The 12165-nt window shown below is 32.0% G+C and overlaps 1 protein-coding gene across 1 annotated transcript in view; it reads right to left on the reverse strand.

Annotated features, from left to right (window-relative positions):
- Window positions 1-10870: 10870 nt before the first annotated feature.
- Window positions 10871-12165, reverse strand: part of LOC128992132 (uncharacterized) — an 84990-nt gene continuing 83695 nt past the window's right edge. Inside the window, exon 8 of the mRNA XM_054415563.1 lies at window positions 10871-11384. Within this exon, the coding sequence (XP_054271538.1) occupies window positions 10936-11384 (449 nt within the window). The 3' untranslated portion in view covers window positions 10871-10935. The remainder of the gene's footprint in view (window positions 11385-12165) is intronic.

A 12165-nucleotide genomic window follows, 5' to 3' on the forward strand; every position in this document is an offset into this window, starting at 1 on the left:
AGAATATTCTTTTCAACTTGATTCGTAAGTGAAATTTATCTGTAGGTAAAAATGCGTCTTTATCTTTCTTTATTTAAATTTTTAAGTGTATAACCCTTATATTAATATGAATTCTTAACCCCACAAAAACAATGAAAACCCTTTTTTTATTATGTGTTGATAGTTCTTGGGCGTTTCGAAATCTAATTATTAAAGAAACTCGCATCTGTAAAATAGTATTAGGAAGCTGTTGTACTATCTATAATATTAAAACGAAATAGTGTTTTTTTTATTTCTCGATTCTGAATCAACCACTCGACGGATTTTCATGATTGTTGTGTTGAAAGAAAGATAATTTTGAGAACTAGGGAATGTAGAAGCCATAATTTTAGTTTAGGGTCCCAGTTTTTTAGAAATTAGGTTTTAATTTTTTTTAAGTCTAGCAGCCGACGCTAAGATTCTAAACTAGCTTTTGGCATAAAATAATTTGCTTAACATAACAGCTGTAAACATTCAGCTTTTATGTCACAAATTCAGCATTTGGATAACAATGTAAAGACATACTTAGGGTTGAATTATTTATACTATGTGTAATGCTAATCATTGATACGTTCAGTTCTTTTGTAAGAGGATGACAGATTAATTAAATATACATAGTAAAATACTAGGATGTTCAAATTATTTTTTAAAGCAATCTTTGTAATCTTCGATTTATTTTAGAGCAATATACTTTGTTTCAACTAAAAGCTGGTTAAATATAAACTATGGAACTATGAGGTTATTTTATTTACTCTTATTTTGTCATTGATTATAGGAAATAAGTAAGATTAGTAGAGATAATTAGACCACAGTTTAAAATAGTTTTGACCAAAATTAAGTAAACCACAGTACAAATCGAGGCTCTATACACGAGTCTTAACAAAAAAGGATAAATGCAAATTATTTTACTGCTCCACTTTTCAAGGAAAGATTAGAAAAATAACAATGTTTACATGTTTTAATTCTTCATGGTAGCTTTTTGTTTACAATTAATGTTTGTCTGCTTTAACATTGTTTGGATTAGGCCCGGAAATATTGATGTCATAAAAAGAAGATCAAGAATAATCAGGAATCACGATTTTAAATTACCACCACAACCTCAGCCGGGTGTTATACAAAGATAAACAGATGGATGACATAGATTGAACACAACGTCAACATTGACCTAGGATACTGCAATTAGACAAACCATCCTTTTATGAAATCGTGTTCAGTTGTGGTTACGTTTGGGGGTGCCTATATCAGCGCCCCAAACGTGAATATATCACTTTTATTTCAACTATGAATATATTGTAGTTTAAATTAACTAATATGGGAAATTACGATCAAGGATAGAACTGATAACGGTATGGATAATAAACATTGACAATTACGTCATTAGCTTTACTAGCGTGTTTACTTTTTATATTCCTGCTACATGTGACCAGTTCTTTTTTTCAAATGAATGTTATTTGAACCAAAAAGCTGTTTCAAAACAAACTGTTATTGTTTTTACTTTTCTTTCTTTACACTTATTTATTTAGCAATCAATGCAGTGAAATTGATATAAAGGATAGGTGTGACGATTAGTTTTGATGTTATGTCCTAACATCAAAACTAATCGTTACTATCAAAACTAACTTTGGTGTCCCCAAAGTTAAATTATGTGTACTGTGAGTTTTATTGGATATTATCGTTTTATTTTAGGTCGTTTCTATTCAGACCCTGGAAATTGTGTATAGTAGTTGTATTCTGGTGATAATAATTGTGGAAGAGGCAGGTATGCTATGGAAGGTGGTATCGTTGACTAGGTCTATACACTTCTCAATTGACTATTACTCTCTCTACTGTAGGCAACTTATAATTAGTGTGCGTCTGTGCGAATCGGCTGCAAATCTCACTTCAACGCTTTTCACATCGTAAAAATTGCAGAATTGCTGTTTTATTGTAAAATTATCGGATTTAAAATGCATATCGTATAGGCCTATGATGGAATAAAAACATATTTGGTCACACAACATTTGTTTACAAGACGATTTTTCACATTAAAACTGCAAGAAACTTTGCCTTTATATGTGTAAACTAGCTGATCTGAATTGTACACGGTTTTAACTGACTACTGAATTCCCGTACGTAGGACGGGCTAACACCTCGTTTATATGTTTAAAAAAGTTTTATAATTGAAATCAATATCAACTACGTTTTATAGTAATGTTTATTATGCTGAATTTCATACATTAACTGACCGACGTTTACGATCGGTCATTTCTGCGATAATGTTTGGAAAACACAGTTTCATACCCGTGAAAACATTTTTCGTACAGGCTCTTTAATAGAAAGGTATTTGATAGGTGAAGATATAATTTAATTTTGTATAATTATTTTGAATAGCACTTCAGACCATGTCTACTACAGTAGAAGTTATGGGTGCCGATTACGCAGTTATTCCTCTTAACTACAAGATCCATTTAACTCAGCGGTTAGTAACTCAGTTATCGAACACTGTTTGACGCTTGGTGGCATCCCATTAGGAAAGAGTAATAAAATTAAATTAACTACTTGACCGAAGATTAATTTAAATAGTTTTACAAAATCTAATAAGAACTCTAAAATTAATTATTTTTAAAAGGTCTTTCCCAGTTTGTACAAATTATTGCAATGCAAATCCTCCCATTTGCATGAGAAAAGAAGATTTTCTGAAACCTAATACTGTTCTAGAAAAAATTGCATCTTTTTTATCACTTTTTTATCGGAAAAATTAAAACAACTATGGACAATTATAGGGAAATTCAGTACAGTAAGTAACATACAAAAATTAATACTCTCCATGTTATTTCGACTACTTTCTAACCACAAAAAGAATTAAATTTTCAAAGAAATGTCCATTATCATCAATCACAATAATAAATAAAAAAAATCAATCACTCGATCACTAATACTAATCAATACTCGATCAAATACTAATAATCTCATTTTATGTTTATAGGTACACCGTGCCCCAAAAAGAATGGATCATATCTACTGCTTAATATACGTGTTATTGAGGGTCGTAGGAAAGTCAAGTATGGCTTATTTTAAATCTGACATCTTTAAGTTTTGTTTTTAGAATGATTCAACAATAATCAGCTGTTCATTGTTTGAGCAAACATGAATTTTCAAAACATAAACAAACATCACAGTTGCATTATGAATGTGCAGTTAAAAGCACAGTACCTCGAGTGGTTCATTGAGAATAAATCAGTGGTTAAAGTACAAAGAAGATTTCAGACTGTATACAATGTAAATCCTCCATCCAGAAACAGTATCCAGCGATGGTACAGGCAGTTTAAGGATTCTGGATACATCCGCCATAAAAAAAGGTTACGGTAGGCCTCGACTGTCGAATGAAGCTGTTGACAGCATTCGTGATGCATATCTTCAAAGCCCAAGAAAGTCACTTCGAACTGCTAAACGTGAGTTAAATGTATCTGTGTTGTGTCTAGTATTCACAGAGTTCTTCATAAGATATTACACTTTAAAACATACAAACTTCAAGTTTTGCAAGAGTTGAAACCCAATGACAAACAGCTTCGTAAAGATTTTGCGATTAATGTGCTGGATAAAGTTGCCAAAGACGACCAGTTTTTGAAAAGATTTTTTTCTGATAAAGCAACCTTCCACACTTCCGGAAACGTAAACAAACACAATGTGAGGATTTGGGGTTCACAAAAGACTGCATTTCTTCATGAACATGTAAGTGACAGTCCCAAAGTGAACGTCTGGTGTTGCATTGCTGTACACACGTTAATAGGCCTTTTTTTTCTTTCATGAGCAAACAGTTACTAGAAACGTGTACCTTAACGTGTTGGAGAACTATGCCACTATGCCTATCCTCAATTAGAGGCTTTCCAACCAAACGTGATATTCCAGCAAGATGGTGGTATTTTTTAGGGAGTCACTGGTTGAAACCTTCCCAGACAGTTGGATTGGTCGCGGCGGTCCCATACGGTGGCCTCCTAGATCTCCAGACATTACGCCTTGTGATATTTGTGTATGGGGATTTGTGAAAGATCAAGTGTATAACTTGCCGATCTCAAACTTAGACTAACTTAAAGCAAAGATAAGGAAAGCCTTAGGAAAAATATCCAATGAAATGCGACACAATGTGTGGTCTGAGCTTGAACACCGTCTTGACTTTCTCCGAGTGAACTACGGAGAACATGTAGAGGTTAGGCGGTGAAATCATGTAAGGAAAAACTTAAATTTTAAGAAATAAAATGTATTTAAAATTAACTTTTTGTGTTTAAGAATAAAGTGTTCAAGTCAGTTTACTTTTGATCCATTCTTTTTGGGACACCCGGTATTTTAACACTATTTGTAAATATCTTACCATCTTGTAAACTAAGTTTTTTTTAGTTTTTTAATTGGCTGTTTGTCGTGGGAATAAATAAAGAAATAAATAATAGTAGCATATATCTATCGTTAAGTCAAATTCATCCAATTTCAAATTCCACAGGGTAATACAGGGTTGCAATGGTGTTACGTAACGGCACGTGTATCCAAATTGATTGTTGCTATGCAGTATGAATACCTACAGGTCAGGTAAGATGTGTAATAGCTTCGTACTTCGCATTTCATAACATACTATTGTTTTTGAAAAGGATCTATAAGATACATTACTAAATTAGTTGTGTACACAATACTGCCAAACAAATATTGGTCAGGTACATCTTTTGTCAGTCTTAAAGGGTTATCACCAGTCGGTAAATTGCTATTTTAGTCAATAACGTGAATTAATAAGTTATACAATAACAAGTTGATTGCCCAAAATATTAATTGACCTAATGTTTACTAATCTCACAAAAAATCTTACAAGCCAATTCTATTAATCCTTTCACTCTCGAACTCTATATTCTTTATAGGCCTTGCAAACGAAACAGGATGTATAACTCTTACAACACACCTAAACCTTTACATCATTCCAATCCTTTCAAACCCTTCAACCTTAACGTATAGCCTTTAAGGTTTATGGTTGTGTTTGTCACTTAAATGCTTTGTTGACCTAAAACACTAAAGATGTTTAAGAAATACTACCTGTTTTAATAACAACTATTTTTTCACCTTCCATCCCTTTCTTACATGTCGTTTTCTAAAAATAAGTAACCTTTTTTAAAATATTTCATTGGACACCTTTTGAAAAAAACTTTTTTGCATTTGTATATTTTTACAAGAGTTTTTTTTCTTTTACTTAGGAATTGGTATTTCAAGTCCCAGCTTTTTAAAAGATGTTCTGAAAGCAAGGCACTGCGGTGCGATAAGTTTTTTTTTTGCATGTTAATATGGATAGTAGATCAATTAAATTTCACCATTTAAAGTGAATGTTTAATTAGTTGTCATTCCATATTTTTTCAATAATAGTCCTTGTGTTGTATGGCGACAATTAATTATTTGAGAAGAGGGAGATGCTCAGTGGGGTTCTCGTTCCTTCAAAGGCATATCATCAAAATTATCCAACATCCACAGAATACAACCACCACAAAAACGTCTTCACAAAATACAAAAACATTATAGTGTATACAATATATTAAATAGTTTCCATTGTAATAAATTAAAATATTTCTAAGTGTCAAAAATTTATTATATAAAATGATTACATTATCCAACCACAGTTTGTTACGACGACTAGTTTCGTTCCTTAGAACTTCGTCAACTCATTTCATATGCAACCACATCATCAATGTATTGCGTTATGGAATTTCAATAGATTACTTACTTGAAAGACGATGTCACGATCACAATAATTGAAAATTGTCACGTTGGTAAAATTATTCAAATGGAATAAAAATTGATAAAACTGATAAAGAAGTGTAAAAGCTGACCAGCTCCGTCTTATCACTGCCACTGAAAGCTGGCTAAATCATGATGTTTCTTCTTCTCTCCAGTGCCACCAGTATTTCAGTTGGTTTTGTTCATCTTATTTTTTACTTCTTTGATTCGTAGCTTGTCAATTATATGTATCAAATTCATTATATTATATTAAAATCAAATTTATCAAATTTATTGTATTATATTTGACTGGAAGGATGCCCGATTATTTAAAATGTTACAGGGTCCAGTTTTTAGCTTTGGTAGCTTAAGTAAGATTATGATGGAGAAGTCCTTTCGTATTTGAAAATTATCATGTATTATATTTGTAGATATCTTATTTTGCACTAAGCCACATAGCTTTCAAAATATTTTATAAAAGTCCCTGAATCCTAGACGTTCTAACTCATCAAACAGTTAAAGAACTACAAAGAAAATTTCTAATCCCACAGAATCCTAGTAATATTTCAATTACATTTACTTTGGTCTTTCAGCAATTGTTTGAAATTAACCAAGATTCCAAGGCCTCTAAGGATCTAGCCTCCAAGGACTATTCTCTCATCCAAACCCGGATCTCAAAAGGGTGCGATTTTTTTACCGAACATTATGTGGACTGTACTGAACCTTTTGGACTCAAATGTGAGCTTCACTTTAGATGTGGTATGGGCCCGATTCCACGTGGTATATAGGTGCCGTACAAGAACAGAAAAAGTAAATAAACATGTTTACTATTTTTATTGTAACTTTATTTTTATTATAATACAGCTTTAGAACTTTCTCAATAAATACATCTCAAACATATTTTTAAATTATCTTATGTTACAAACTTAACGGAAATAAAGGAAGTCCAGGAAATTGGTCCAAGCTTACTTTAAAGTGTACATCTTTATTTGTGTTACTAAAAAACATTTTTGAATCACAGACAACGTTATTATTCCCGATATAATATTTTTCAATTTCGTTTTTGTATTTTAATTATTGAAATCGTATTCCATGTTATCTATATGTACCAAGAAATAGTGTATAGCGGGCTATACTGGACGTTGGACCAACTCAACCTGGTTTCCTTTTACAATGTGCATATAATTGATATATACAGATGATAACTGAATGACAAATATGTGGTTTACACATACAATGACACACCGAGCATATTACAACTTCTTTATCCAACTCGAAATCGAGTTGTTGTTTTGGTTAAAGCCTCTGACCAACGGCATTTAAAATTTAAAATTATCATAACACCAGAGATTAGAATAGACGAAACTGATGGACACGTCAATATAAGTGTATTCATATTCATGTTACAGTTAGCAATTGAGAACTGAGTTGTGAAATGTTACAGTTACCAATAGACTTGATTGCTGTGAAATGTTACAGTTACCATTGAATACTGCGTTGCTGTGAAATGTTACAGTTACTATTGAGACTTGATTGCTTTGAAATGTTACAGTTATAGCTATATGTAACATTTCACATTCTTAGCCATTGAAAACTGTATTTCTATTGAATGGCACAATTAGACATTGAAAACTGCATATTGAAAAATTTCAGGGATATAGTTAGCCATTGATAACTGGTTGTTGAGGAATGTTATGATTAAACATTACCAATTTCATTGCTGTGAAATGCTACAAAAATGGCTTACTGCATCCTGCATACTGCATACTGCATCAGAGGGCCAAGTAGGATCTTGCTTTAGTAGTTATGTAAAAGAACACTTGTCATTGAAGGTCCAAGTTGTTAGCAATTCCAAAGTGCAAGATTTTTAATTACATGTTTGTTGTAGCGTTGATGTAATGTTTTGCTAACTGACCTCTTAGTTTATGAGGTTAGTTGCTTGTTGCACCCATAGACTATTTTGTGATAGATATTTCATGATTATAAGGAACACTTTTTAAGTTTATGTGTGGAAAAATACCGCTGTATAACAAAAGGTGAAAATGTTTTCAGGGAAAACTAGATAGGCATTGGTTGTTAATTCCAAATCAAAACTACATGAATTGTTTTTAAATAAAATATTTAATGATAATATGTGTGAAAATGTATACTGTATTTATTAGGTGATTTTGGTATGCATTTGATATACAGGTTGACAAAAAAAGTCTGGAAACGGCTTAATATCTTTTTAACTATATCCCTTAGAAAATTCAAACCTTTCACATCAACTTATATAAATGAAAACTACTTTTTGCAAGCATTACCATTTTTGACCTCCACCACGGGACGACCTGGCGGAGTTCGAAAAATGCTAATGCTTGCAAAAGGTAGTTTTCATACATATAAGTTGATGTGAAAGGTTTACATTTTCTAAGGTATTTAGTTAAAAAGTTATTAAGCCGTTTCCAGACTTTTTTGTCACCCTGTATATTAAGCATTGTTTATTTGCAAAATCGTATTCTGTGAATGGATTTAATCTGTTTATACACCATACTAAATTATTTTGTATTATATAGTGTAGTAAAATATCAACACTAAATATTTTTATAGTGGTAAAATTGAACAAGAAAATGAATAATTATCCATCTATTTTTGGTAATGAAAGGGTTAAATTTCACATGTTTGGTTTTGTGCTCAAACTTTTCAAATACTTTTCTAAATAATCTCTTTTTACCCTATCCTAACTCTTAATAGTTTAAAGTGTTCTCAAAAATATAAAATTATTGCCTCCCACTACTGTAACATGTAAGAACATAAATATGTCACAATGTATAAAACATCGCCTGTACAAAATCTACTACAGCTCGCCTAACATATAACCCAACTTAACACTGCTATATTCTAAATACAGCTAAAAATTATTAATTGACAACACATAATGCCAACGTAACAAAATACAATATATGTGTATATTAATACATATTGGTGTTGATGAAGCGTCTGGACAATACGTGCAATATATATATATCGTATAACAAAACATATATTTACATTTTACTTACACGTTCAGACTATAAAATTACTTTCCTATATGTATTTATTTGATATATTAATCACTTTATTATGATATACACTTACCTACAGCAGGAGGGCTTATTTATTTAAAGCTACGGTTACTGAATATATATTTAAGAAAAAAACAAGTTATTTTACTATGATTAATATTTAATGCAATTAACTATTAATTTTTTTACTGTTAACAGAAAAATAAAATAAATATTTTGACTACTTTTAACTACATTGATGGCAACATTTTGAAATTACCAGTGTGGACTTTATTTTTTCTTAAACTCAAATATATTTAAGTTTTAATGCCAAGTTATATGTAGTACCTTTAAATGACTCGTGTAACACATAAACTTTAATAACAATTTTCAAAGTATGCAGAGGATATGTTTTATTATTGTCTAAATAATATACCTTTATATTTTCTAAACAAAGATGAATTCAACTTGTAGGAAAAGTTTTCATGATTTTACAATTCTTTAAATAGTTATTGTATACATTAATTACATCCAAAGTAATTTTTTGGAGAAATATTTATATTTATCTGTATATTTTTATAAATTGGGTTCATGGTTTAAATTGTTATCTTTGAAACAATTTCAGACAATCTAATAATTTGGACAAAAAACATTTTGAATGATTGAGCTTTCGTTTTGTTTAGATGCCCAGTAAAATATAGTAAATTGTATGTTACTTGCAAAAGTAGTTAGGCTATACAAATTTACTTTTAACTGAGGTTTGAGTTATTTTTCAGACTTAATAATTTGTCTGACAATTTATCATACTGTACACACCATATTAAAACTCACTCCATGTTTTCCTAACACCCTAAAGTTTACATTAGACCCTCTCCAGCACTTCATTCAGGTACTTTCATCTTCTTACCCGTTTTGCCATTTATATAATTTATCGTTGTATTCTACCATTAATTACAAGATAATTTAAGTATTGTTACTTAGTTTGTCATCGAAACAAAATAAGAGTTAGGCATTTATATATTGAGGATTATATTTACAGTTGGTAGAAATGTAAGAATATCCCATAGATTCTGTGTTTAAATCAGTTCTTAATTTTATCAATACACAAAGATTAAAATGTTACTCACAACGGCAACTCTTTTGCTTTATCATATTACAAGGATAGCTTAAGTCAAGATAAGAAAGCTATGTACATGAAAGAGAATTAAATGAATCTCCACATTGGATCCTTTTGGTCCAAAATTGGTCCTAAAATGTAATATAAGGCTGATTTGTATAAATTTTAACTCAAGAATGCAGCAGAAATATGGTTATGTTATCAATAATAATTCAATAAAATATCTATGTTACTTCAGTACTATTAGAGATAATAAACTTTAAAAATGCACAATAGGAGAAAAAATTTACACTTCTTTAAAGAGATCAATAAGAATTATGAAGGAGTATTGAGACAGGAATCAGATCATAGGATCCTAAGAGAGGTTCTTTGCATTAAATTCGCACATGTGGTATTTTCTTGAATTGTGGTAAGAGGAAATGCAAATAGATTTAATCAGTTTGATATGTTCTATAGTGCAACTTGCGAGGAGGTCCAGTAGTAGAGCTCGGGGCTCCGGTGCCCGAGGTCCCGGGTTCAAATACCACAAATCACCATCGGATTTTATCTATGTGATGACGCCATAATCCTCTAGTACTAGCCTTAAGTGTGAACAGTTCTGGACTAGAACTAGCGTCCTAGGATGTAAAGATAGGACATTAAGAAAATAGTTTATTTTTCAAAGAGTTTGGATAAGTTCAAAGATTACTTGTGCGTTTAAAGATATATATTTTTTCCAAACGTTTACCGTGCGTAAATATGTGGTTTTAAAACATTGTCACTGTAGAACCGTATTCGTATTTGTGAAAAATTATACAAAACTTATATTGAGCGTTAAATGTTATCAAATTGGTTTACTGTTTCAAAAGAATAATTCATAATTTATACACCGTTTTATCAATAAACATATTTCAAAAAGAATTTTCTGAAAGTTCTAACATTTCACCAAAATATACATGCGACCACAAACCCTCCCCTCTTAGAAACCTTAAACCCTACCCTACGTGTTACAAAACCTTAAAAATCTCAACCAAAACTTCTAACGCCTAAACTACAGAATGCCGAAGATATGTATTACTTGCAGCTGATCAATAAAGGACAAATGCAGATTTGACAAGCCACCATGACTATGACCGTGAGCACGACGACGCCCAGTAGTGAGTAGACGACGACCAGGTGAACTAGAGAGAAGACATACAGCGTCTTGTGACACCAGCGATTGGGGTCCCTCAGGGTCGGCTCGAAGGGCGGCCAGTAGATGCCCAGGATCCACAGGTTCCCCAGGACGAACCAGACGATGAGGAAGGACGAGAGGAGGAAGTTGGTTATCCTGGATCCTGCGGAGGTGGACAACCCGTCTTCGGCAGGACGAGATCTGTTGCGCCCGTCGAGTCGCTCGTACCTCCGGGACTTGACTTGGCACCAAAGCATCCAGAAGATCTTGATTGTGCCGAAACTGCCTCCGACGATCATGTAGACAGGGATGTTCGGCTCTTTGGGACAGTCTCGGACGAATTGAATACCTGGAGGGCGAAAAAAGTTTAAAATATTACGCCTTAAATTTTAATTACATCCTTAGATTTTATTAAGATGTTATTTGCGATATTTTAGCTGTTACCAGAGACCTTGAAGTTGACTGAATCCTTTTCTAGCTACAAACAACTACTGCAACGGAACAACACCCCTTTTGGTGTAATTATAATTATAGCTTACGAAATAAGGAATTTATACTAAAAAACATTTAGGAAGCTTTATACTAAACTGAAGGAAGTTCCCAAATACATAAAACGTTCCCGTCATGGAGCAAAGGTGCCTTGTCTGTTTTTAAGTAACCTAAACTTAAAGTGGTTTTCAAACGGTCGTACCATTCCACCATCTCGTAGATGATGATAAAAGCTACTGGGCAGTGATTAATGAGAACTCTTTAACATGTGAAATATTTTCATCTAACAGTAGATCATCCTAGATAGGTGACCTCTGGAATTGAAACTTTCAAGCCACAAAATTATCACGTGGTTAACACAAATAGGTGATTCCCGGTATTTTACGGGATAAACCCCTTTGACTTTAACCACTACATCGTCTCTGTCTTCTAAATTTGAATCTTATTACATAGTGTTTGGTATATTCTTATGTTTAAATCTTTAATATTTATTTGAGTTTTGTATCTACGTTAGACTATTACGCATTTTCATCTTATGTATGTATAATGGATCTAGACAGTTATACTACGTTAGGGTGTATACTTCATTAACCTTTCAGATAAAGACTATTGAAAAATTACACCACATCCATCAAAGCTAA

Source organism: Macrosteles quadrilineatus, unplaced genomic scaffold (genome assembly GCF_028750875.1).
Source record: "Macrosteles quadrilineatus isolate MER2022 unplaced genomic scaffold, UCM_ALF_1.0 Scaffold_4__1_contigs__length_99947679, whole genome shotgun sequence".
Taxonomy (NCBI): Eukaryota; Metazoa; Arthropoda; class Insecta; order Hemiptera; family Cicadellidae; genus Macrosteles; species Macrosteles quadrilineatus.